We start from the raw sequence: 27,827 nt of genomic DNA, 5'->3' as shown, positions 1-27,827 counted from the left end.
TGACCCTCTGCAGTACTTTCCTGTCTGCAGCTGAGCACCCTGCATACCATGTTGTTATGCCGTACGTTAGGATGCTCTCTATGGTGGCTCTGTAAAATGTCACCAGCAGCCTCTCCTCCAGGTTGTTCCTCCTGAGCACTCTCAGAAAGTGGAGACGCTGCTGGGCCTTTTTAACCACCGCTGTAGTATTTGCAGTCCAGGAGAGGTCATCAGATATCTGCACGCCCAGAAACCTCATGGAGTGTACCCTCTCCACACAGCTCCCGTGAATGTAAAGTGGGGCCGGGTCTGCTCTGCCCTTCCTGAAGTCCAAGATAAGTTCTTTAGTTTTCGTGGTGTTCAGTTGGAGGTTGTTAACTGAACACCACTCAGTCAGTCTGTTGACCTCATCTCTGTAGTCCGACTCATCCCCCCTTGAGATGAGTCCAACCACTGTGGTGTCATCCGCGAACTTTATGATGGTGTTTGAGAGATGGGTAGGGGAGCAGTCGGATGTGTAGAGCGTAAACAGGAGGGGACTCAAAACACATCCTTGTGGAGACCCGGTGCTGAGTGTGATGGTGCTGGACCGGTGGGGGCCGAGTCTGACAGACTGTGGTCTATTTGTCAGGAAGTCCTTGATCCAGAGGCAGATGGGGGTGGAGAGTCCCAGGTGAGACAGTTTCTGGACCAGGATCTCCGGGATGATATGATTGAATGCTGAGCTGAAGTCCAGAAAGAGCATTCTCACATAGCTTCCTCGGTGCTCCAGGTGACTCAGCGCAGTGTGGAGCGCTATGGTGATAGCGTCCTCGGTGGAACGATTTGTCCTGTAGGCAAATTGGTGGGGGTCCAGAGTGGGAGGCAGACCGGCCCTGATGTGCTGACAGACCAGTCTCTCAAAGCACTTCATCACTACAGGCGTAAGTGCAACAGGCCTGTAGTCATTTGGGCTGGCCACAGCTGTCTTCTTGGCGATGGGGATGATGGTGGAGGTTTTGAGGCAGGGCGGGACGGTGTTTGATGACAAGGAAAGGTTGAAGATTTTAGTGAAGACTCCGGTCAGTTCGTCAGCACATGCTCTGAGAACCTTTCCATGTATTCCATCAGGACCTGCCGCCTTCCTGGGATTCACTGACCTTAGAACACACCTCACTTGGTGCTCCCTAAGTGTTAGTGTGCCAGTGCTGGGGGCGGGTGGAAGTGGTGTGGCAGCTGAGGGCTTGGTCGTCTCAAAGCGGGCGAAGAAACGGTTTAGATCCTCAGCCAGTGAGGCATCAGTCCTAGATGTTGCCTGGTTATTGCTTCTGTAGTTGGTAATGTGATTGATCCCCTGCCACATTTTTCTGGGGTCGTTGTCAGCAAAGTGATCTTCATTAACATATGACGTCTACATACAAACAAAGAGTACCTTGCCTGTGTGTGTGTGTGGGGGGGGGGGGGGGGGGGGGGGGTCAGAGTGTGACCTCATAAATGACTTCCCTAAACCTGCTGGTCTGGACATCCAGCAGTTCATCTAAACAAAAGGCACTTAGCCTAAAACAGATATAGACACGTTTATCCTACCATAAAACAATAAGACAGGGTATGACCTCTCCCATGCTCCCAGAGTGCTCTGGAATGCACACAAAGTTTGCAGACTATCAAGGATCAAACCTCTAAAATCTAAAACTAATTATAAAACTCTAAGCATATATAAGTAGATATTTCTAAGCATAAATGACAATCAACAATACAAAACCTAACACTGCTTCTCTCCACCGCAGGGAAAAGGGTAACACCACTTGGGTCTGGGTGCAGTTTCCCCCTCCAGGGGCAAGGGTACCTAGACCTGGGGTATAGAGTACGCTTCGGGAGTGTGATTGTGTGTACAGTGTCTCTTTATGTCTGTCTCCACGTTGGTTGAGTGTTTGTATCTGTGTGTGCCTGTATGTCTGTGTCTATATGTCAGGTTGAGTATCAGACGCCACCTCTCTGGGGACATCTCAGGCCCTCCAAGGTATGGAGGCCTATCTCCCCCCACCACTTCCCCTGCCGGTGGCAGATGCCCTCAGACATCGGTGCGTTGGTGGGTCTTTGTGTCCGGGGATAGGCGTCCAGGTACACACCGGCTCACTCCTTGGTGGCTGCTTGTCGGGGCCTGGAGCCTGGGGCTCGCTCGGGCCACTTCGGGGCTGGGGTGCCCTCGGCCTCTCGGCCTCGGGCTCGGTCACTCTGGCGCAGCTGGCTGCCGGCGGAGCTCACGGGCACGTCACTGCAATCCCCCCTGGCTTCTGCTCCGCGGCTGCTGAGTGACCCCTCATCTGGGACTCTCCTCAGCTCTTTCTGGGACAGTGGCACGGCTCCCCCTCTGTTGGTCTTCCTTGGTCTCTTTTGTTCTGGGGCCTCTGGATGTCTGGAGTTTTGATCTCCTCCATACCTGCTTCATGCCCTGGTGGGCGGGGCTGTGGCAGCCCCACACCTTCTAGCAGATCATTACATGAAGGAACCTTTTAAAAAACAAGCGCGTCCATGCTCACAGGTGTACACACGGGTGCTCGCACACACAAACTACACCCTTTTTGGCTCCTACCTCCAAGCACACTGTGCGCTGTCGATCTTACGTGCTGCACAATAATGTTTAATATTTAGTATTTACTGTCATATTCCCATATATCACCGTGATGTTGTTTATTCTATTACTCTCATTTTCTTCTGCTTGTTTTCTCTTTTTTCTTTCTCAACAGGTGATCCAGGTGATTGATAGATGTATTTTTTGTCTGTTTGTTTTGTTGTTTTTTGCCCTTTATCCCCGTCGCTCTTCCCCGCTGTTTTTCTTTCCCTCTTTCTTTCTCCCCTTTCTTTTCCCCAGTCAAGTCTGTATTTAGCAAGTGAAAATAAAATAAACAATAAAAGGTGAATCAAATAGACCAATAAGGCAAGGCTGGGATGGTCCATTTGGCAAGGTAAATCCGTTGGGCATCTTTCTTCGCCTTTAGACAATAATTCTGATGGCAAAAGAACCAAACGGGACAGGAAAAAAAAAATACAATTATTTTCCTCCAATTACGACTTTTCACTTGCAGAAATGGTCCTGTGTGATTTCTAGGTTGTGATATGAAAAACTAGTTCCTAATGGCAGCGATTCACTCAGTAAACATGTGTTTCCTTCACCAAACTCACACACAGATCCAATAAGATCAGGAAGTGGGCAGTATGGTACAATATGTGTTATTTCAAATCAAATCAAATCAAATCAAAAAAAAAATTGTCAGGTATCAGACAAAAAATTGTCAGTTCTCAGTTCTCAAAAAAAAAATGTCAGGTATCAGACAAAAAATTGTCAGGTCTCAGTTCTCAAAAAAAAAAGTTGTCAGGTATCAGACAAAAAATTGTCAGGTCTCAGTTTTCAAAAAAAAAATTGTCAGGTATCAGACAAAAAATTGTCAGGTCTCAGTTCTCAAAAAAAAATGTCAGGTATCAGACAAAAAATTGTCAGGTCTCAGTTCTCAAAAAAAAAAAAGTCAGGTATCAGACAAAAAATTGTCAGGTCTCAGTTCTCAAAAAAAAAATTGTCAGGTATCAGACAAAAAATTGTCAGGTCTCAGTTCTCAAAAAAAAAGTTGTCAGGTATCAGAACACAAGGTACTAGAGAGAAAATCTTCCTGCAGGTGGCGCTGTTGTCATGTCCCACCTGAATTGATTTCTAAATACGTCATCAACGTGTGACAGTGGGAGAGCGTAAGGTCGTTGACCTCACTGGAGTTTTACAGTGGTTCAGGCTCCTAACGACACAAGGTAAGTTTAACTTTTTCTCCCTTTTGTTCATATTTTTGCCACAGTTGTGTTATATTAGGTTGCAGTTATGTTGTGAAAGTTACATATCAGAGACAGAAAGCTAGTTTTGTACGAAACCAAATCAGTACTATTTTTGTCTGGCTAATTCATTCTAGCTAGCGACAGTGGTGAAACGTGATTCAAATTTAAACTGTTCAGTAATTGTTTTGTATACATTTCAGCAAATGGACAAGCTGAAAGCTTACGAGCAGCTGAAAAAAAGACCTTGAAAATGGTAATCAAACACTTTATTAAATTCTTTTGTAATGCTTGCAAGTTAATTTTTTTAACTGCAAAGAACCCTGACAATATCATGCTTTAATTATTTAACATTGTATGGTATTCCTATTTACTTCTCTTAATTAATATGCATGTTAACAGACTTATATAGTTATTACTTTATGATATTGCTGGAGTGCCCGATTTAAAAAAAAAAAAAAAAAGACAAAAGATAGATTTCTCACAAAATTAAAAGATTGCAATTTAAAAGTTAGTCAAGTAGGATCTGTCTCCTACAGTCAATCTATAACTACTTACCCTTTTAAAATTTTATTTGAAGGTGAGATTACCCAAAAAGGCTTTGATAACAACATAAAAAAGCTCCTGACAGCAGAAAAATCAGGTAGGTTTTGATACTTTTGAACAACATGCAAAATAATCTCCCTTATTTAACATGATATGTTTAGCAGGTTATGATTGACTAACCACTTTATTAATAGATGCAATACATTTTGAAAGCAGATGACTGTGCAGTAGTCTGTGATTGTAGTAGAATTCTATAAACCACGTTTCACATCAATGCCCTATTTATATTGCAGATGACACTACTTCAACACATGGCAATGAATTTCTCAGTAAGAAAACCCCAATTATTTTGCTTTAAGGTCATTTGTAATATAGAACTCGCTGTGGATCAGTTTGATTAACTTTCAGCTTCATCCATTACAGGTGCACCAGAGGCCTTTGGTAAAGCCAAGAAACTACTACAGCCTCAAGTAAAGAAAAGGCAGTTTCCACTGAATGATAAACATTTGGACCATGGCAAATCATTATTGAAGGTTAGTTAAAAAGTGAAGCTACCTGTATGACTATCAGCAATATATTAAAAAATAACTTTCTAAAAAGGCATATTTTTTCATAAATTTCCCTTTTTTTCCTTGATGCTAGGTCAGACTGGCTCCCATGCAGTGGAAGCCAAGAACTCATAGAAAGTGTGGACGGTACCAGAAGTTAATAATGGACGAAGCTCCACCTCGAATCATTCTTCAAGGCCATGAAACCTATGATGATTTAATTACCATAGGCAAATGGTAGGGCAGGGATAGCTCAGTAGGTAGAGTGGTGGCCCCATGATCGGAAGGTCGGGGGTTTGATTCCCCTGAACAGCTACCCTGAGGTACCCCTGAGCAAGGTACCATCCCTACACACTGCTCCCCGGGCGCCCAGTGGCTGCCCACTGCTTCACTGAGTGAATGGGTTAAATGCAGAGAGGGATTTTCCCCATGGGGACCAATAAAGTACACTTTCTTTCTTAAAGAACGCTTCTGGCCTGAGGGGAGTGAGTTCACTCTTTGCCATTCTGACGGGACCAGGTGGAGTAAGGAGGAGTTCCACAAAGAATACGGAACTGTTTCTGATATTACACATATGTGGAAAAGAACACTATACATCGGGCGAAGACAACTGGGTAATAAAGTGTTCAATATTACTATTAACTACTGTCTAGCACTCGAATTTGTATGGTATGAAATAATTTTACTTTTTGTACAGAGGTCGTGTGTTTGGATGATCAAAGTTCCATCTCAGGTGTGTGCCTGCCCAAACCAAATTGAATATTTTTGATGTTATGATTGAACATGGTACACTGGCCATGTTGGGCATTCAGATATATTGCAATTAATGTGTTATTTTACAGATGAAGACCCTGTAACTAAAGTGGGTGGTGATGAAAGTTGCAGTTTAGGTGAATGCCTGGACATCTAACTAAATCATTAAAATTGACTTCTTTTTTTGTTTGCATTACATTTCCAACCTTTACACACTTGTTTACTATGCTTGGTCATTGCACAGTTACAGTATATAATATGCATCTTATTCTGCAGATGAACTTCCTGAAACCCTCATAGGACAAAGTGTTGCAGAACAGGTAAAACCATGGCTTCATCTTGAACAGACCAATTAATTTCTTATCATTGTCATAAATGTGGATATTTTCACAGTGCACCCTGCAAAAAGTATATCTTGGCTGAATGTGTTCATAGGATTTCCATGCAGAAACATCCAACTCAGCTGAATTTGAAACAGGGAGAGTCAGAAAGAAAAGCCAGTCCAAGCAAAGGAAGGAGGAAAATGTAGGGTCATCTCTAGGTCCAGGTGGAGCAGTGAGCCAAGACATGTTACCACATGCAGTTATTGAGGCAAAAGAAGCTATGGAGGGAGCTGAAGAGCTATCTGAAGGTGCTGGAAATAGTGGGCTTTTGATAGATTTTGCACAGTCTTTCAACACAACTCCAAAATTGCCATCATGTAAGCATTCTTTCCCATTTAGGGCTAACATCATATCATCAGACAAAATTGTAAATAAAGGTTTTCATTCTTCACTATTTGGTACTCAAGTTCCTGGAGTAAACCTAGATATTACTGATCCAGCAGTTAATAAAAGAATGATTAGCAGTAGCTGTATGTTAATGTATGTTACTTTGTGTTTTTTTTTTTTGTTTTTTTTATCCCCAAGTGTATCTTCCACGTGTTCCATATGTGGAAGAGGCTTTAATTACATACAGTGAGGACAATCTACTGGGAGAAGGAACATTTGGCAAGGTATATAGAGGTTCTTTTCATGGTACTCCAGCAGCTGTTAAAAGGATCATGTGTGGCCAACAAGGGATGGAGGACAGCGACATTCATCATGAGATAAATGTTTCACTGTAAGAACTTTGACACACTTTTTTTTGTTTCATTGTCAAAATCGATTGTTCCTCAAGCTGTAACATAATATGCCTCTATTTTGTTTTTTTTTATTCGGACATGTTTCTGTTTTATTAGGAGACTGTCTCACCCCAACATCGTCAGACTCATGGCAGTTGCCCGCACTGAGTCCTGCTTTTTGTTGGCAGCTGAATACATTCATGGCGCAACCCTGCAGGAAGTGCTTCACACAGACAGCTGCTTGGTGAAGGTACCAATACTCATAATTTTATGTTTAATACATTTAGGTAGATGTGAATAATCTTAATACCCTCATATTAAAAAATAACTTTTTATTGCTGGCATTTGTTTAAATATGTACTTGAAACCATCTTTGTGTACAACATATAAAAAGACTGATTACTTTTTTTCTCTCATGTTTTCAACCATTTAGAATTACCAAAATGATCTTTAATTGCCAAATGCCAGAAAAGTATCAACTTAGTAAAAGAATAATCTTAAATTTTTAATAATAAGCTCCCTTACTCTTTTGGTAGAATTGCTTTTTTTACTTGGATGAGGTTCAGACATTTTAGGTTTTCTTCTACAATATTCTTACAATATTTTTCAGGAATTTCTGTCCAGTCCTCCAGACAGGACTGGTGTAACTGAGTCAGATTTGTTGGCCACCTTGCTCACAGTTTCGCAAGAGGACTGCAATCAGGGCTTTTTGATGGTCACTGCCAAACATTTACTTTGTTGGTCTTAGGTCCCATTGTAATTTATTGAAATTGAAATTGCAATTGCATTTGAATACTAATCCTATTTGAAGTAATACATTTCCAGTGGTAGACATGTTAGATTGTCACACCTGGCTACGCGTGGTTTTATTAATATTATATATTGTCTTGATAGCTTGAAGGGGATGATGCCGGTTTCATATCACTGGACTTATCCATGGCAGTAGAGTACATCCATGCACAGAGAATCATTCACCAGGATATAAAGCCAGCAAATGTCATGGTAAGCCATACTGTATTTTTCTTTTTCTCTACTTTGTTTTTGAAGATCAAAATAAAAATAGTATATTATTTATTTAACTTTATTCTCTTCAGTCTATTAAACACTACATTTGAACAATGAGAAACTTTTCTGGCATATTCATATAAATGATTTTTTTTTAAAGTAAGAAGCCTTACATTGTTTCTTTAATAGTCCATTTTTTCTTTAATGTGTTGGTTCTTGCACACCTACAAAATTCCCAAACATGTTGTAATGTTTAGGCTTTACAAACTGAAAGTTTCTATTATTTTATTAGTCTGTACCACTTGCTTAAGTGGAATGGGGATAAAAAATGCACAGGACTATAAAACCGGATTGGATCATTAACCAATCTGTTAATTTTAATGTTGGGTATAATAAACAATCTCAGAATAAATCTGCAGTGATTGGGTGATCTGGGTGCTAAAAGCTTTGAGGGTTTTTTGTTTTTTTTTTCAATTATGAGCTGTGGTCTTTGGAATGACATTTTTGATAACATTTGTGAAATTTTAGACAACCTGGTAAGTTCTCATATGTATACCTTATAGGTTCACCACCCTTCTAAGAAGGCAGTCCTGACAGACTGGGGCATGGCAAACATAAGAGACACTGTGATGCTTCGTCAAGGAAGTAAGTTCACTGCCCAGGCTATCGGTCCAACTGGTGGCACATATCTTTACATGGCCCCTGAATGCATACTGATGTTTGAAGAGGCCTCGTTCCAGACAGACATGTGGTCCCTCGGAGCCACATATCTGGAGATCCTGACGGGTTCCGCTCCGTGGATGGTTAAAAAACAAAGAGAACTGGCTGCACTAATGGCCACCAAAACCCCACCACATGCCCTATCACATCTCAGTGACAAAAACAGTTTTCTTGGTGGTTTGGTGAGCTATGACCCAGACTCAAGGCCTTCCGCATCTGATGTTGTTAAGTTTCTCAAGTCAGGCCTTGATCTTACGAGCCGATATGGCTACAAGTGGTAATGTTGCTACAGTCTGCAGTTCAAAAGTCTTTCAATGTTAATTATGTTCTACATTATTGTTAACAAAAGTTGTGGTAAATGAAACACTGAATCATTATGAAAGATGGCACCTTGTCAATTGTATTTCAACATTTTATTGTACATTTTGTTGGTCAGACAGTTTTCAAATTACCTGTTGATTTTAAACAAGGATAAATAAATGTTAACAAACAATGTTGTATGATTTTATTGGTCATTGGAAATGTTTACTGGTGCACCTTCCATACTCTCTCTCTTCAGAAAGATGTATATGTCATTTGCCTCTGCAAACGTAGAAGGTGTAGGAACTGCATTTCTGTTCATGGCAGTTGTGAGCTCTTGGACTAGCATGAGGTATGCAGCAAGGCAACCATCAGGTGTGCAGGGAAACTGGCTGTTTTCTGAAATGTTCTGGCACATGTCTCTGAATTCCTGGTTTGCTACCAGTGAAGGCTCTTCCCTCTCACAGATTAATTGCTTGGCGTAGTCTAAAAGGTCTGGGTCAACTATGTGCAGCACATTGCCATATCCTGCGAATGAAAGACAATATTGAAAAGATGTTCACTCTTCACTCTTATTGTACTACAAGTAGGCTTCTTAGGAAGACACAAAAGAGAAAGCATATTATAACAGTTTTACGCTCATTACACTGGCTTCCAGTATATTTTAGAAAATTCATTTTAAAATTTTAGTAATGACTTTCAAAGCTCCGAATCGTGAAGCTCCTGCCTTAATTTCTGATCTTATAGAACCCCATGCTCCCTCTCCCAGCCTGTGATCATCTAATCAATGGCTGTTAGTAGTCCCACCAGAAGACCAGAGGCAATAGATCTTCCAAAGCGGTGGCTCCCAGGTCATGGAATGCTCTGCCTCCATCATTACGTTTCCTTGATTGTATTTATTCTGTATGTTCGATTGTGCTGTTTTATGTTTATCTGTTTTATATTATTGTGAAGCCACTTTGTGGTTTTTATCCTGTGAAGAGTGCTATATCAAAGTAAAAGTAAACTAATGAAAGTTAAAAAAAAAAAAAAAAAAAACCCACAGGCTTTCAAATGACATACCAGGAGGTGGTGAGGTAAACAGAAGGCCGGGTTTCCCAAATGGACCAGGTGCATTGCGTTGCTTGCGGATGTCATGGGTGTTCCAAACTGTTTGCTCCGTTTTTAAGTCTCTTTGAAGCAGTGGCAAGTGTGAGTACTGCAAGCAGTTGCTATGAAAAAGGAGAATTAAAAAATTAATATGTTCATCTGCTTCTTTGAGGTAGAATAAGTAAAAGCTAAATTTTAATCAGTACTCAAAAAACAAAGGCATTCCTAGACCACATACTTTCATACTGCTGCTTGATTATTTTTCATGTCTAAAAATATTGACTTACATGTGCACAGGATTGTCCAGTTCAAGGATCCCAGACTCCATCATGGCCTACGCATGTTGTTTTGAAAAAGACATAAGTTGTGAAGGTGAGAATTTCATTAGTGAAAAGGTACAGATGTACATAAACACAGATTCTGGCCTTGTCTTTTCAGATAAACTAATCCATCGTATGTTTAATGAAATTTTGATGGCTAGTCTTTGTTAATAGGTTTTACAGGTGAAAGATTTGCTTTACCTCAAATGTTGTCAGCCATTTCTTAATCCATGTCCGCTTTAAAATACTGTTGAAACATTCAGCTCTCTAAACAACAGAAATATTCTGCCCTCACTGCTACACTGGATACAGTTATGCAGATAGATAAACTCCTCGACAACTGACAGGTGTGTCGTCCCTTTTATTGACGCTGCCTTCAATTATCAACAGAGTGAAACTACAAACAGAAGAAATAAGCAATATTCAGCCTATATATTCACACGATAATGCAAATCAGTTGGCTAAACTAGCTAACATTGGAAAGAAAGTAAATCTGAATACAGTACACCTTTAACCATAAAAGTGCATAAATAATAGCAAATATAGTTGCATTAACTCTTGTTCAACTTAAATACTCACAAGCGATGCTTTCTGTAAAACAACGAAGAGGATGGATGCAGATGTTTATCTGAACAACATGCTGAGTCAGTCTTTTCTCAAAGTGTGCTGCATTACTAACTCTACAGCTAATAACAAACAAATCTTGGCATGAAAGAACTGTAGCGACTCTTGCTGGTGGGAAGAAGAACTACACCAGCACACTCCCCGTCTGACACCTATCGGATGCCATCACCATCTTTAAGGATCAATGTCTCTATTAGTATTTCGCAGCAGGAGTACAGTCTCTGTCACTGGTCTTAAGAAGGTTTTAGATATTCCTCCAGAAGTGACCTTTACCTCAATCTTTCTGATGTGTCCGTCTTGGCTAGGAAAGGTCTCAACAACCACCCCCATAGGCCAGTGGTTTCTTTTAGCTCGACTGTCCTTTAGAAGAACTAGATCTCCCTTTTGAAGATTTTGACTCACAGATTGCCATTTTCTTCGCTCTTGGAGCGTCGGCAGGTACTGTGTTTTCCAACGGTGCCAGAAGACATTTGAAAGATGTTGCACTTGTCTCCATTGGCGTCCGAACATATCTTTATTGTCAAAGTGTCCGGGTGGTGTAGGTGGTAATCCAGTTTTCTGCGTAAGGAGGGTAGCAGGCGTAAGAAGAAAGGGGCAATCTGGATCTGACGAGACTGGTAGTAGCGGTCGAGAGTTTACAATAGCGGTTACCTCTGCTAGAAGGGTAACGAGAACCTCATGGGTCAACAGGCAAACTGAGTTGACAGTTAGCATAGAGTCCAGTATGCGCTTCACGATGCCGATCATGCGCTCCCAACTTCCTCCCATATGAGAACTATGAGGAGGGTTGAAGATCCATGTGCATTCATTCTTGGATAAAAAGTCTTGAATTTCCTGATTGTCGCAGTGTTTTGAAGTTATTCCGAGCTCCTTGCACGCTCCCAGAAAGTTGGTCCCACAGTCGGACCTCAGCTGCTTTACTGGTCCTCGGATAGAGATGAATCGTCTCAGAGCATTGATAAAACTAGACGACTCCATCGTCTCGATGACCTCAACATGAATGGCCCTGATGCCCAAGCAGGTGAAGATGACGGCCCAGCGTTTGCTGCTAGCAAGGCCTCCTCTTGTTCTCCGAGAGCTTATTGTCCACGGTCCAAAGACGTCAACTCCGACGTAAGTGAACGGGGGGCAGACTGTCACACGATCGATGGGTAAGTCTGACATTTTTTGCGTTCCTGTGTTCCACCTGAGCTTGCGGCAAATTACACAGTGGTGGATGACTGAACTGATGCTCCGTTTCCCACCAACAATCCAGAAGCCAGCGGATCTCATGGCTCCCTCTGTGAAATGGCGCCCCTGGTGCTGCACCTGTTGGTGGTAGTGTCGGATTAGTAAAGTAGTTAAATGGTGGTTGCCTGGGATGATAATGGGGTGTGCTTCGTCGCTTTCCATGCTGGCTAGTGAAAGGCGACCACCAACCCTGAGACAGTCTGCATTGTCTTTGAAAGGAGAGAGTTTTCTGAGAAGGCTCTGTTTTGGAATGTCTTTTTGGGCTTGAAGACATGTGAAGATGTCAGGGTAAACCTCGTGTTGAAGACCACTCAGAACAACGCTCTTTGCCTTACTGTAATCTTCTGGACTAAGACTTTTGCAGATATGCCAGCCATGACACCTTTTTGGGGGAGTGCTGTTCCTGTAACACCTTGCGATATGAATGAGCCTTGCTATTGCTCTCAACAGTGACCCCCAAGTAGAGAAAGACGCAAATCGTCTCGTTTTGAGGAAAGAAGCCACGACATTGGTTGAAAGTGATGTCACTGTTGGACGGATCTCAGGATCTGATTCAGGATTGACTAGTTCAAAGGTATGTTTAGTCACTTCAGGGGTTGATCTCAGTAGGTAATCTGGTCCTTTGAGCCATGTGCTTGATGAGAGTGCACTAGCTTGGATTGATCTTGAAGCTATGTCGGCCGGGTTAAGCTCTGTTGGAACGTAGTTCCACTGCTCTGGGTTGGACGATTTTCGAATCCTCTGTACGCGATTGCATACATAGACGTAGAATCGTCTGGATTCATTCTGTATGTATCCAAGTACCACTCTGCTGTCTGTGAAAAATCTTGTAGAATGGAAGGGAACATCAATTTCCTCTGTGATAATGTCAGCAATCTCGACAGCAAGAACAGCTGCACATAGCTCAAGCCTGGGGATTGTTATTTCTTGCTGCGGTGCGAGTTTTGCTTTGCCAAACATGAATCCCAGTTCATTGTTGCCTTCTGAGTCTGTTAGCTTGACATAGGCTACTGCAGCGATAGCTTTTGTAGACGCGTCACAGAATATACAGAGCTCCCTTTTTTCTGCACCATTGAAGGATATAGAGGTGTACATTCTCGGTATTCTGACTTCTTCGAGAAGTTTCAGGGACTCTTTCCATGCACTCCACTCTTGGAGCAACTTTTCTGGGAGTGGATCATCCCATTGACATATGTCTGTGGAAAGTTCTCTAAGGAGAGCTCTGCCTTTGATGCTGACCGGAGCTGCAAACCCGAGAGGGTCAAACAGACTGTTGACAACTGAAAGTACCCCTCTGCGGGTATAGGGCTTCTCAGCAGTGGACACTTGAAACGTGAATTTGTCTGTTGCAATGTCCCAGCTTATTCCAAGGCTTCTTTGCATAGGTGGAATGTCAGCTCCTAGGTCGAGGTCTTTTAGACCTTTGGCTAGATCGTTTTTGTGGAATGCCTTCATTACGTCCACGTCATTGGATGCAATCTTGTGTAGCCTCAGATTAGATGAAGCCATAGTGTCTTGAGCGTTTTGCATAACAACAATGGCATCAGTACTTGATTGGAAGGAGGCAAGACAATCATCTACGTAAAAATGTCGTTCCACCAGATGTTGTGTAGTGATGTCTTGCCTGTCTTGGTCCTCTGATGCCCTTCTGAGTCCGTAAGTTGCAACCGCGGGCGACGGGCTGTTGCCAAAGACATGTACAGTCATTCTGTATTCCACGATCGGTTGATCCATGTCATTGTTTTGGTGCCAGAGGAATCTCAAAAAGTTCCGGTGGTCCTCCCTGACCACGAAGCAATGGAACATTTGTTTGATATCGGCTGTGACTGCCACCTTTTCTTCACGGAGTCGCATCAACACACCCAACAAGCTATTGTTGAGGTTGGGCCCAGTAAGAAGAACATCGTTGAGGGATACTCCATTGTGTTGTGCACTTGAGTCGAAGACAATGCGTATTTGTTCCGGTTTGCGTGGGTGGTACACGCCGAAGAAGGGGAGGTACCAGCACTCTTCTTCTTTAGTGAGTGGTGGCGCTATCTCAGCGTGGCCATTGTCAAACTAAGTTTGCATAAAGTCTGTAAACTGACCTTTTACCTGAGGGCGTTTGTTCAGCATGTGGCGTACCGATGTAAGGCGTTGCATAGCCTGCCGCTTATTGTTCGGCAGCCGTGGCCTGGGTGAACGAAAAGGTAGTGGCGCGACCCAACTGTTAGCACTGTCCTGGTAGACTTCCTTATCCATTATCTGTAAAAAGGCCCTTTCCTCCTGAGAGTAGCCGAGGCTCTCGTCCAAACTTGTTTGTTTGAAAACTGTTTCTCCAATCGAAGAGTGCTTTCTTCGCATTGGGGTGTTGACCTTGTTGTAGCCTTGCGAGTTGAAACTTTCCTTTACCTGAATGGCATTTTTGCATGGAAGGAAGTGACTTGGACGACCATTGTCTAAGATGTTCGTTTTGAAAATGTTAGCACGCACGGGTTTGTGAGCTCCACCCAGGCAAACGTTGCCAATGATCACCCATCCAAGAGCTAGCTTCTGTGCAAATGGCGCATTTGGAGGTCCATTGCGCTGGTCGAGAACTTTGTGTGCTTGAATAACGTCCCTTCCAATGAGCAGCAGGATTTGAGCACTCTGGTCGAGAGCCGGGATTTCGGTTGCGATTTCCTGAAGGTGGGTGTGGTTTCCAGCAGCTTCAGCTGTGGGAATCTCACTGCGATTGTCGGGTAGCATATCACACTCGATAGGTGTCTGGAGCTCAAGACGTGACGTGCAATCTGCCGATTCCACAATGAAGTTAAAAGCTCTCCTCCCTGTCACTTCCTCCAATCCAGCACAGGTTCTCAATTTATATGGAAATGAGTTCCTTGTGATGCCAAATGTGTCAAAAACCGATGATTTTGCGAGTGACCTGTTGCTTTGGTCGTCTAGGATGGCATAGGCCTTAAGTTTCTTTTCAGGTGAGTTCTTTGGGTAAATGAACACAAGGCAGATCTTGGCACATGAGTGACTTTCAAATTCACTTCCACAGACTTGTGTGCATGTCGAGATAGCTGTGGGCCGTGCTGCATTGCGCTCCCCGCCGTCAACTGTTACCGGCTCTGCAATAGTAGCTGTCGCAGTAGTCGTTGGTGCCAGTCCCGGATGAAGAGCTGTAATGTGTAATTTTGAATCACATTCTATACAATGTATTTCTGACTTACATGTCTTTGCCTGGTGGTTTGTAGAAGCGCAGCATCTGAAGCATATCATGTTTTTTTTGAGATAGGCCTTTCGCTCCTCCAGTGGCATTTCCCTGAATGCTCTGCATTTTTTGAGAGCATGAGGCCTTTTGTGGATAGGACATTCCTTATTTGGGTCCTCGATGTTTGTAGGAGTTGATTTCGGCTCCGTACTGACAACTTCAGTTCTGATGACTGAGATAGGTTCTCTTTTAGCGTGTTTTTCGTAAAGTTTATTCGTCTTTGAAAGGGCAGGAGGAGGCGGCACAGACTGCCTAAAGCTGGGGTCGTTGCGCATTTTTGCTTCTCTACTGATGAAGGCCACAAATGCAGAGAATGGTGGAAATGACACACAATGGTCCTCTTTGTATTTAGAACCATAGTTCATCCATTTTTCTTGCATAGCATAGGGGAGTTTTTCCACCACTGGATTAATGCCTCTCGCTGTATCGAGGTAGAGTAGACCTGGAATGTAACCTTCACTCTTTGCGGCATCTATCTCTAGGAGCAGGTCCTGTAGTTCTCTCAACAGTTGTGGATCTTTGTATGAGATTTTTGGGAAACGGTCCAATCTGTCGAGCAGTGCGTTCTCTATAGCTTCGGGGGAGCCGTAGCACTCATTTAATCTTTCCCACACCTTAGCAAGTCCTTCAGAGGGATTGTTAATATGCACAGCTCTTAAACGATATGCATATTGCACTGATTCTGTGCCGAGCCATTTAATCAGCAAATCCAGTTCCTCACTGGCCGTTAGGTTTAAGTCACAAATTGCATTCTCAAACGAAGATTTCCATCCCCAGTAATCTCCTGCCTTGTCACTGAACCTTCGGAGGCCACCGGTGAGTAAGTCGCGTCTTGCAAGAAACCTGGCTATGTCAGAAATGTTTCCTTGTTGCATGCTCACCTTATGTTCAAATCTCGGTGAAGTACCTGGTGACGTTTTCTGCATTAATTTCGGAGACTGGGAAACATTTTCTCCATTGTCAGTACTCAGAGGTTGAAGGACATATTCCTTTAAGGTGTCCGACCTGGTTGGCTCTTGTTTTGGCGTGAGGAATGTGACATTTGGTGCAGGCATTGAATTATACTCGGTATGGCCAATTGGGCTTGTGCTGTCTTTGATGATGAGCTGGTCTTTCACATAGTTAAAGGTGCGTTCCAAAGTGTCAACCCTTTGAGGTACACGCACGTGTTCTTCTTCAAGATCATTGACTGCTGTTTCAAAAACTATTGCTTCGGCGTGTGCCGCTTCCGCGTCACGTTCTTGTTGGAGGGCTTGTAATGTGGCCTCTAGACGTGTTTCCTCTACTTTAAGCTCTGCTTTCTTAACTTGCATTTCGATTTCCTTTTTAGCATATTCGGCTCTTTTGCGTGCTGCTTCAGCTTTGGCTCGAGCGTTTAGGGCGGCCATACTGGCAGATGACCTACTTGTACCCTTTGACCCATATGATTTCTCTGAACGGACAGATGATGCTTTATCTTGTCTTGCTTCAGACATGGTTGATGTAGCTGAGTTGACGTAACATCCAAAGGTTGTCTTGTAGAAGGACGCTTTTTCACTATTCTGCCCTCACTGCTACACTGGATACAGTTATGCAGATAGATAAACTCCTCGACAACTGACAGGTGTGTCGTCCCTTTTATTGACGCTGCCTTCAATTATCAACAGAGTGAAACTACAAACAGAAGAAATAAGCAATATTCAGCCTATATATTCACACGATAATGCAAATCAGTTGGCTAAACTAGCTAACATTGGAAAGAAAGTAAATCTGAATACAGTACACCTTTAACCATAAAAGTGCATAAATAATAGCAAATATAGTTGCATTAACTCTTGTTCAACTTAAATACTCACAAGCGATGCTTTCTGTAAAACAACGAAGAGGATGGATGCAGATGTTTATCTGAACAACATGCTGAGTCAGTCTTTTCTCAAAGTGTGCTGCATTACTAACTCTACAGCTAATAACAAACAAATCTTGGCATGAAAGAACTGTAGCGACTCTTGCTGGTGGGAAGAAGAACTACACCAGCACAAGAAACATGACATTATCAGTTTTGTTGTCAGGTTGTTACTTTAGAAATAGTCATTTACCAGCTTAAAGACATACCTGGTTGTGCACTGATGTCCCCATTCTGAAGCACCTCCATGCCTGATTCCCAAGATCTCGCATGTGAAATGCCATCTGCATTTGACCCACAACAAGGTTCTCCTTTCCTCTGTCCCCCCGAATCATTTGAGGACAGCCTAAAGACACAAACTGAAGATAATTAGTGAATGATGAAAAAATAAATTTATTAACAAAATGTAATCTTTTTTAACCCCCCATTTTTTAGTATATTGCATACCACCCTGTTCTTGAACAGCCTCAAAGAAGTATCTGGCCACAAAGTTTTGTTTGCGGTTGGATGTGCCCACCTTTAGCCATAGAACCTTCCTGGAAAATCTGAAAAGAAAGAAACAGAAAAGTGGCCACTTGTACATATGATTTAATCATGTTTTGGCACTATGTTTGGTTTTTGTTACATTCCCCAAGAGTATGCTGGTTTTCCATTGTATTATGTCTAGGCGTTGTTTCTGGTTCCTCCGGCCATTTTGACTGCCATAGTTGTGTAGGCTTACATGCCTTTGGAATTGAATGTGACTTGACTATGTTCAGACTGACGCAAGGGGAGAGCTGCCTTTTGTTTTGTAATCCCTTGTATTCTCCTGTTTATGTGTTGGTTAGGTAGGTTATCGTAAATTGTACATTTTATTTTCTTTGGAGTTAAATTCTGTTTACTTTATATCAGGGATGTTTTGTTTGTTGTGTTGGTCTTGGCCCTCCCTGAAATTAACTGCCAGTCTGAAATGGAACTTTAAGACTAGCAGGAAATAAGCCTTTTAAAAACCGCCATCTTGAATCCTCCTTCACTATTCATACTTTATCTTGGTCCCTTAGACCAGGCTTGGCCAACTCCAGACCTCGAGGGCCAGTGTCCTGCATGTTTTAGATATCACCCTGGGTAAACACACTTGAATAAAATGATTAGTTCATTACCAGGCCTCTGGAGAACTACAAAACATGTTGTGAGGGTAATTTAGCCATTTGAATCAGCTGTGGATCAAGGACACATCTAAAACCTGCAGGACACCGGCCCTCGAGGCCTGGACTTGCCCATCCCTGCCCTAGACTACTCAGGAGAGATAACACCTCAGTTTACCGCACATCCTTATCTTGAAGCAACTTTGTACTATCACTGAATATAATAAATTAAGTAGCGAATGCCATATTCAAACCTACCCATCAATCCCCAAATGTATCCACATTCCAAAGAACTTCAGTTTATCATTGCCTATATGAAATAACAAATAATAATTACAATTTGTTTCAACAAAAGTACCATCAAAACATGTTTGGAAGGTTAATTGAAAAGATAAAATAAATACCATCAATGTGCCATGTGTCATTTGGACCACGGCTGATGTAATTCCAATGGGGAATTTTCTTCTTTCCAGGAGATCTCCTCTGAAGACCACTTGCATCCATATACCTCATTATATTAGCAACATCGTCTCTACAGTAACAATAGATTTTACTCTGAGCTCAACAGTAAAACAAGAGAATACTTGATTATATACACACTATTTAACCAACCTGTAACAAGGCCGCACTCCTCTGACATCCCTTACCCGCTTTACCATTGCCCTGATTCCTTGTTCAGGAGACCACTGTTTCATCTTACTGTAAAAAACAAACAAACAGACAATTGAATGTTTTTTTTTTTTAATAACTACAGAAAATAACATTTATTGTTTCTACAATAGCTCATGACACAGACTTCAGGAAAATATATATTTTTTGCACTGATGTTTTAACGCTTACCTCCACAGCTTTGTGGATTTCAGTAAAAGGTCGTTGGGGGCATCTTCGCTTCAACCCTAGAAGTTTTAAAACTCGTCTCAGATGCCTCTCACTGTTAAAAGACAACACAGACTTACATTATATTAAATGCAAACTGCGTGTTTTGTAATTTTAGAGAGTTGTCACGGAAACTGTTGAAATGCAGACTTGCCTTATTTTATGCCTATATGAAGTCAGTGCACAGCTGATTTCCTTTTGTTTTAAGCCTTTGTTGAACAATGTTATTATCATTGTATCTTGAAAGGTTAAGTGTAACAACAACAGTCTAATTGATCACCCACCTCTTACACTGAACATAAGTAATTAACCAGTAAAGTACTAAATCTTTTTATGTGGCAATTACACTAAAAGCATCGTCTATTCAGTGCCCACAAATAAAACATGTGTAGCAAAAAATACACTTCTTTGATATGAAAGAGGTAAACAGTAGTTAATAAATAAGTTGTACTTTAGTCATTTAGTCATTTTTTAAAAAAAAAAAGTATTTTTGGTACAGTCATGGGAACCAGCCAGAGTCGGATACTCCTTTCATCATTGTCAGATGACATATTGCAGCAAAGTCTAAAAACAGAAAAAAACATATCGGGATCAAAAAATATCCCGACAGTAGCAATATAGAAAAGAGAAATAAAGAAAAAGAGCGACAGAAAGGATGCAGGCTGCTCGTAAGCTTTCAGCTTCTCCATTTGCTGAAATGTATACAAAACAATTACTGAACAGTTTAAATTTGAATCACGTTTCACCACTGTCGCTAGCTAGAATGAATTACGGTGTGTTCACACCGAACGCGATAGAGGCGGCCAGAGCGTCAGGTTTACATGTAAAGTTAATGGAAAGGCGCGATGACCCGCGATTGCGGCTCCCGCGAAAATTCGGAAGCAGATTTGCGTCGCGAAAACGCCAAAACGCGTGAAACGCGCGTCAGTGTAGCGCGTTTCAGGCGTTTGACTCGCGAAAAAAAAAACGCGTGTGAGTTTTTGTGTTGCATTTTGTGCATACGCGCGTTTCGCGTCTACCGCTCGAGTTGGAAAAATCTGAACTCCAGCGTCAAATCGCGCCGCGACAACCAATCAGGAGCTTGGTGACGTGGCTGTTACCTAGGTCAAAGGGGCAGATCCAGCCAAAGCCTTTCATACTTCAATGGAAGGAAGGCTAATCAATGCGGTAGCAAACAACCCGGAGCTCTACGACACCAGCTGCTTTCTGTACCGAGACAGGAATATAAAGGACCGAGCTTGGAGGAAGATATGTGAAGAGATCGGGCAATCTGGTAAGTTCATTCATTTCTCTTAAGTTTTCTCTAAAGTTTTCACTGACCCGGGGAAGCCGCACAAAAGCTAGCAAGCCACCGCTATTTTCCCTCTGACATACAAATACCATTCTGCTTTTATGTATGTTGTCATTTAGGAATATATTTTGTTTATTAATAAACAGCACACAGTGGTCCCGCTGTTCATCCGTCACTGCTTCGCTTTTTCGCTGATTTTCTTTTTCTATTCTTTTTTTTGCACCGTACAGCATTGCATTCTGCAGCCTGATTGACAAATCTCCTTCGTGTCGTGTCTCCTGCGCTTGCCAAATTTATCATGTTTGGTTTTGATAACTATCACGTCCAATAGAAAAAACAGCACAAAAACACCCATAACTACGACCCTCATTCGGAAATAGACACCTGCACCGCGAGGGAAAAAGGCGCATGAAAGTGGCAGGCAGATGAAGACAAAACACGGCATAATAATACTTTTACGTTTTGCAATCTACAAAGGTTTGCACTTTGAGAATCAATTGTGAGAACTGTGACCAATGTTCATGTGTGTGGGGAAAACAGTGTATAAAGTGCGTGACCAGGGGCTAGTTATTCTGAGAACCCCTGCTGCAATAAATGAGGGACCACTGTCTACTCTATGATTATTATATTCAACCTGTTAACATTTAATACTGTATTGATAGAACCAACTGATTCTGAAGCAGAGCATCCCCTGTTGCTTCTCCTGGCTCCCCAGTCCCTGAGCTCCTGCTGCTGCACCCACAGGTATGTACAGCAAGCACTGATACCTTTTTAGTCGGTGGGATTGCCTTGTGATCACCTTAAATATCTACAACCAATCTGATTATATCCTGTTTTTGTTTTGTTTGTTTTTTTCAATGTTGAAATTAAAATCTAGTAGCAGCCTTCTCATTTCTTTGTGTTTTGTGCTTTTTTACAGGCCCACAGGGGAGGACTGCTCCGAGGCAGATGAGGGACGGGTCCCAGGACGTTCCATCGGCGGTGGAGCTGGCCATCCTGGAGTCCCTGAAGAGGCCACGCCAGTCTCCAATGGAGCATTTCCTCCTCAGCCTTGTTCCTGCTCTGGAGAGCAGCTGGTCCTTTTTATTCCTGTCTCTCTGTAAATACTTATATTTTATATATTTATGTTTAATGTTTTTCTGTTTGAGACTTTTAATATTATTTCAAATAAATTTTTATAATGACTAATGTCTCAGTTCTACTACACAGCAAATGTTGGCACACGACTTGACACATGTAGAATTTATTTCATATTATACTAATGACAAAATATACTAATACAGTGGGATGCAAAAGTTTGGGCAACCTTGTTAATAGACATCATTTTCCTGTATAAATCATTGGTTGTTACAATAAAAAAATGTCAGTTAAATATGTCATACAGGAGACAGACACAGTGATATTTGAGAAGTGAAAAGAAGTTTACTGGATTTACAGAAAGTGTGCAATAACTGTTTAAACTAAATCAAGCAGGTCCATAAATTTGGGCACCACAAAAAATAAATGAAATAAATATTTAGTGTACATCAATGTGTGTGTCTCCTATATGATATATGGGGTGCCTTTGTCTGGACGTGCTTCCCATCCAGAGCTGCACAGCACAGAGGAAAGTTCCAGCGCTCCTGGAAATCCCTCTGTGATGGACCGCCAGTCTCCAGGTGAAGGCACAGCCATGAAGTCGTCCACTAGACAGTCCCAGGTGGCCGTCGCTGCCTGGGGGGTGATCTGGCTCACCGTGGACACACCGACTCTGTAACTGAACGCTTGGTGCTGAAGGAGTCCGCGGTGACAAGGAACCTGGACAAAATTGTTCAAAATCAGTATTATGTGTACTGCAGTTACAAAATACATTATTCAAATTCCAAAATACTTTTGTGATGTCAGATTTAAATCACAAAACATGAATCTTACATAAAACCTTTTGTAATTATAAGGATAATTACAAAATGTTTATTAGATCATATCTAAAACAGTTGTGTTTTGTTTTAACTTTAACATATCATAATTTGATTGGTAGCAACTTTCACAACTACAGTGAGCCAATCACTCATAATTCCTAAACATGTCAATCAGGTAGGAATGAAGTAAGACATTAATAGAAATAAAGAGTTGTATGTTGACATGTAGCCCTTTCCTTGCTTAAATCATTAATATTTTTGAAAAATTAATCTGGGATAAGACAGCTTATCAAGATAGAACCATGTAACTAGAGATGAACCAAACTGTTCAGTTTTATCTAACTCTGTTTTAATAAAGGCTGGTGACCCCTGTATAGAGTCTGACAGCTGCAGGGATTATATACAAATATTCAACTATCCCAGAATCAAACCAGGTCTAAATAAAAAGGAGTGAGTATCACTACAAGGTTAACTCAGTGGTCCTAATGCTACAGTTTGATATCAGCAAACACCAGCGCATACATTGATGTGACACCACAGCCATGCTATCATTCAAACACTGATAACAGCATAAATCGAATTAAATCGGGGCTTGATGAGAGCTTCTGAGTATCACTAGAAATATTATAAACAGTCGTCTTTGTACCATAGTTTGCTTTCAGTAAACACCGAGAGCATTCACTGTTAGCATAGCACATCCATGTTAGCAGTGTATAAATGGATGGTTTAGCATATTAGCACAGGTATCAATAAAGGACTACCGTATTAAACACTTTTACTAACCTCAGGCAGACGGACAGGCGCTCTGCAGGTGGGATTGAGCGCCTGTAATTGGTGTCTAGGCGGGCGATTCTGGGACCGACGCGGGACAGCAGGTCCTCAAACTGGCTGAGTGAATGACGGTGATAGCGCTGGAATCGGCCGTCATCCAGGCGCAGCTCCTGGAGCAAGTGGTGAAACTCACCAAACTGCTCACACCTCTGGAGGACCTGATGGACCCAGGTACGGCAAGGATGTCCTTTACACCGCTACTTTGCTCTCCACAGTAAATAGAGAAGGGAGACTCTCTCTTCAAGCGCTAGCTCGACAGCTGCCATCTTGCAAAGATACCGGTCTTGCAAAACTTCCTCCCACATCCCTCCCACATTTCCGGTTCACGCGCGTTAAAATATGATATTTTGGGGCGCGATGGATTTTTCTTGGACACGCGTAGAGGGTGCGAATGTGCACGCGTCAAGTTAGGGGCGTTTGGGGCTTTTTTCACGCGCCCATCGCGTTCGGTGTGAACACACCGTTAGCCAGACAAAAATAGTACTGATTTGGTTTCGTACAAAACTAGCTTTCCTTCTCTGATATGTAACTTTCACAACATAACTGCAACCTAATATAACACAACTGTGGCAAAAATATGAACAAAAGGGAGAAAAAGTTAAACTTACCTTGTGTCGTTAGGAGCCTGAACCACGGTAAAACTCCGGTGAGGTCAATGACCTTACGCTCTCCCACTGTCACACGTTGATGAGGTATTTGGAAATCAATTCGGGTGGGACATGACAACAGCGCCACCTGCAGGAAGATTTTCTCTCTAGTACCTTGTGTTCTGATACCTGACAACTTTTTTTTTTGAGAACTGAGACCTGACAATTTTTTGTCTGATACCTGACAACTTTTTTTTTGAGAACTGAGACCTGACAATTTTTTGTCTGATACCTGACAATTTTTTTTTTGAGAACTGAGACCTGACAATTTTTTGTCTGATACCTGACAACTTTTTTTTTTGAGAACTGAGACCTGACAATTTTTTGTCTGATACCTGACAATTTTTTTTTTTGAGAACTGAGACCTGACAATTTTTTGTCTGATACCTGACAACTTTTTTCTTGTGACCTGACGATGTCCTAAAATGTACACCGTACTCCAGGTGTGACAGGGCAGTATGTAGTGTCAGGGCTATGGCATCATCAGTGGACCTGTTGTGGCGGTATGCGGACTGTATAAGGTACATTGAATCGGGTAGTGCAGAGCAGATGAAGTCCCTGACAAGCTTCTCGAAGCATTTGCTTACGATGGAGGTCAAGGCTACAGGTCGCCAGTCATTTTGTACTGTACTGCCCAAACTTAAGATCTGCTGAAGTGTTGGAAATGAAGTTTCATCCAACAATAATGTTTGCCTTCCACAGTGTGCTGTTAGACACCACTGTACCTCTGCCATTTCAAAAAGAGCAGCTTGCTAACATTTTGGCTCCAAACACTTTGTGTTTAAGTTCCTAATCTTTGTTTTCTTTGTGAAGCCGACAACATCTGGAGCTTTTTGACTCATAGAAACATCATTTTGTTCTTTAGATGACAGCAGATTGGGACTGAATAATCAGTCACTATTAAACCAATAAAGACAAAAATGCTGATTTTACAGGAACTTTGTTGGAGAAGCTGTAAAGACATGAAACTGGTGGAGATCCCAAACAAGTTGATAGTGCTGATTATTCCAAATAAAGCTGTTTCCATTTGAGATGAAATGACTTTCTGTCCTGATATATAATAAAGATGTTGTTTTTGAGCCCCTGTATTAAAAGTAGATCCAGTTTAAAGTCAGCTTGAGTTTGATGTCTTTATGTCAAAGCTGCTCATGATGTTGAGCTGCTGATGGAATAAAAACAGTGAAAAATCTGCCTCAATATAAAAGCATGTAGTCCAGACTTAAATGTAGCCTATTGTTAGCTAAGGTCCACACACAGTGTTTGACAGTGTAAACTGTGTGAAAGGGCTGCTGGTGGAGCTCACTGGGATGAGCAGGTGACCATGTGCCACGAGGTGGAGAGCAGCTGGCCTGGCTTTGATTCTGACCCGGGCCACTTCCCCTTTCTCTCTCCCTCTGCTTTGCTGTCACTTAGCTTCACTGCTCTGTCCAATAAAGCTGAAAAAGGCCCCGAATCAAAGAAATCTGCCTGCAGCCTCTGAAATGTCTTCTGTTTCCTTCCAGAGGCCGACGGCTTTTTCATCGTCAGCCCATCAGAGAGTCCAGCAGCATTTATGATGATGTCATGATTTTGAAGAGACTGCTATGGTGGCCTCCCATGACCCCCAGCCTCATCTACACTGAGATGCAGATATTTGAAAACATTCAGCAGACAACAGAATAACAGTACAACACAACTGTCTGTGTACAGACACACACTGACCTTTCATATAGTCAAAGGAGTCAATCAAACACAGCTAGTTGAGTCATTTTGTCACGGCTGGTGGAGTGAGCCGTGTGGAGTGGAGGAAAAGGAGGACCCAAAATGCAGCAAACTGATGATACGAGTGAAGTTTATTTACACGGTGGCAGTGGCAAAAACAGGCAATGAAGCATGAGTAATGATAAACCTAAACTGGGAGAAACTAAAGAGCAAACCTGAAGTCTACAAAACGGAGAGCGGAGCGGAGCGGAGCGGAGCGGAGCAGAGCAGAGCAGAGCAGAGCAGACGCAGACGCAGACTAAGGAACAGGGTAACAGACTGACACGGAGTTATACAGACGAACCAGCAACAGGCAGGAGAACACACAGGGCTTAAATACACACCAGTAATCAGGGGATGAGAAACAGGAGGGCAACACAGCTGGGAGGAATCTGAGCTGACAGAACAGGGGAAACGTAAACTGAGCACACTCACATATGACACAGACCTTCACAATAAAACAGGAAACTCAGAACACCACACCAAGACGCAGACCTGACACTGAGAGACAGACAGAATGACACATGGAACCTGAACTAAACTAAACGTGAGATACAACCGAGAACAATTCCTTAAACATGAAACTCAAATCATCATCATCATCATCATCATCATCATCATCATCATGAACACAACAAGAGAACAAGAACACAATCCCTGATGCAAACTTAAATCAAAACACAACAAACTCAAAATACTGGGTCCAACGGATCCAGAACCGTGACACATTTCTTGTGTGAGTCTAAAGTGAATCTAGTATTTGAAAGTCCACTTCCTGTATTTGTTGTTGAAGACTTCTTCAGCTTCTTCTCAAGGACATCAGCTGCTTGTTTGGCAGCAGAGGCAGTTAAGAAGCTTCCTGAAAAACACTGAACAGTGAGTTCACTGTGGCATATGACAAATTCAGCTTTCTATGTGCAAATGTGTCTGTGTCGACCTTTCAAATGCTGTTGAATCCAAAACATCAGCGGCTCCTCGGCTGCTCACTTCATGCACTTCTGTCTTTGTGACAGTCCAATGACATCACAGCTGTTTCCAGCCCCAGTGTCTCAGGACTGGACACCTTTAAACATGTCGAGGATCAAACAGCCGTCCAGCTAAACGTACATGAAACTATCAAAGCTGACAATCATTCCAATAACATCTAATGGTACATATATATAGACACAGGACTACAAGGAAATGGCTCTCAGCATCTGGCTGTGGTAACAAATGAGTCCCTGTTTGTGTTCAAATTGTATGCATGTTTTAGACGTGTGTCATATGTAGAAACACAACAATCCCACAATGACACAAAGATGTGTTTGACACAACTGTGCAGCTGTAAGATGTTTCTAATGATTCATTGAAGCTCTTCTAACATTCTGGAGACAATCTGTACATGAATCTGTTCAACACGACAACAATTTGACTTCAATGTGAACGTTTGCCATTAAATAACCTTCTTCATCCAGCTGACAGCATCCTTCATTCTATGATATTAACAGTTCCTCCTGTTGATGACAAACCTCTGACATGATCTGCTTGAGGAGCTTTTTCATGTGAAGCTCTCTGAGCTCAGGGCTGAGCTGCTGTTTCATCTTTAAGAGCTGCTGCCTCCTCGCCGGACTTGTTCTTCTCTTCTTCTCCTAATGACACCATTTCTGCTTCATATCTTTCACTGGGCCTACAACAGATTAAGAGTAGATCTACTGCTGTTCACTGTTTGTGTCAATATGGAGAAATATGAAAAGACAAACACAGCACATACAGAGAAATGTAGACAGGATGTGCAGCCAGTGCAGTAAATGGTCTAAATATCAGCTCGTTAGAAAATGATCCTGATGAACATGAAACTAACATCAGATGAGAAACACAGCTTCCTTGTTTCATGTCCAATAACAATGAATGAAGAGCTAATAAAGAGCTATTCTATTGTACAATGCTGAAATGATTATTAGACAGAACCCAGCGGCTCACCAAAAGCCTGCATTGAAAATCTATATGAAAGTAATCTATGCTCATATATGGCAAAATCCTTTAACTGTCACTGTGTTTTTCATCTGTGCTCTTGTTGGTTGGACAAGTTTCTAAATGACAAAGAGCTCAGTGGACTTTGCATCCATCAAATCCTGTTAGATGTTTGGATTGTTTTTCCTTCACAGCTTTGTGATGAAAGCTAAAAAACAGAGATATGAACTATTGCCAATATGAATCCTGATGGCATGACGTGGGCATCGACCCACCAAAGCAACACTCAGCTCACCTCATTCCAGGCGCGCTGTCTGCTGGAGAGTACGGCAATGAGAC

The 27,827-nt window shown here is 42.1% G+C and overlaps 2 protein-coding genes and 1 long non-coding RNA gene across 4 annotated transcripts; 1 reads left to right on the top strand and 2 right to left on the bottom strand.

Annotated features, from left to right (window-relative positions):
• Window positions 1-5,520: 5,520 nt before the first annotated feature.
• LOC120724567 (serine/threonine-protein kinase mos-like) lies at window positions 5,521-9,079 on the top strand. 2 transcript variants are annotated; one of them, XM_040016818.1, is made up of 7 exons: window positions 5,521-5,601; window positions 5,711-5,758; window positions 5,898-5,941; window positions 6,530-6,722; window positions 6,841-6,973; window positions 7,618-7,725; window positions 8,292-9,079. In XM_040016818.1, exons 4-7 carry the CDS (start codon window positions 6,664-6,666, stop codon window positions 8,727-8,729), a joined length of 738 nt encoding a protein of 245 aa, XP_039872752.1. In that variant the 5' UTR covers window positions 5,521-5,601; window positions 5,711-5,758; window positions 5,898-5,941; window positions 6,530-6,663; the 3' UTR covers window positions 8,730-9,079. The 2 variants fall into 2 exon arrangements, with proteins under 2 accessions (XP_039872752.1, XP_039872750.1); XM_040016816.1 differs by lacking the exons at window positions 5,521-5,601; window positions 5,711-5,758; window positions 5,898-5,941 and having other exon boundaries at window positions 6,370-6,722.
• Window positions 8,954-18,946, bottom strand: LOC120724570. Its single transcript, XM_040016819.1, has 9 exons — window positions 18,868-18,946; window positions 18,660-18,787; window positions 18,514-18,565; window positions 17,579-17,676; window positions 17,341-17,477; window positions 10,359-10,424; window positions 10,125-10,171; window positions 9,811-9,959; window positions 8,954-9,276 (listed from the first exon to the last, which is right to left on the bottom strand). The coding sequence occupies exons 1-9, from the start codon at window positions 18,912-18,914 to the stop codon at window positions 8,954-8,956; spliced, it is 1,047 nt and encodes a 348-aa protein (XP_039872753.1). The 5' UTR covers window positions 18,915-18,946.
• A 3,128-nt stretch (window positions 18,947-22,074) lies between these two features.
• On the bottom strand, window positions 22,075-24,086 carry LOC120724568. The gene is made up of 3 exons (XR_005693957.1): window positions 24,031-24,086; window positions 23,104-23,957; window positions 22,075-22,219 (listed from the first exon to the last, which is right to left on the bottom strand). It is a non-coding gene; the product is annotated as an uncharacterized LOC120724568 (long non-coding RNA).
• Between the last annotated feature and the right edge of the window lie 3,741 nt (window positions 24,087-27,827).

This window comes from Simochromis diagramma, unplaced genomic scaffold, assembly GCF_900408965.1.
Source record: "Simochromis diagramma unplaced genomic scaffold, fSimDia1.1 OVJJ01000697.1, whole genome shotgun sequence".
In the NCBI taxonomy this organism is placed as follows: domain Eukaryota; kingdom Metazoa; phylum Chordata; class Actinopteri; order Cichliformes; family Cichlidae; genus Simochromis; species Simochromis diagramma.
Note: the sequence above shows the minus strand (reverse complement) of the source record. Positions and strands in the feature narration are given on the sequence as shown.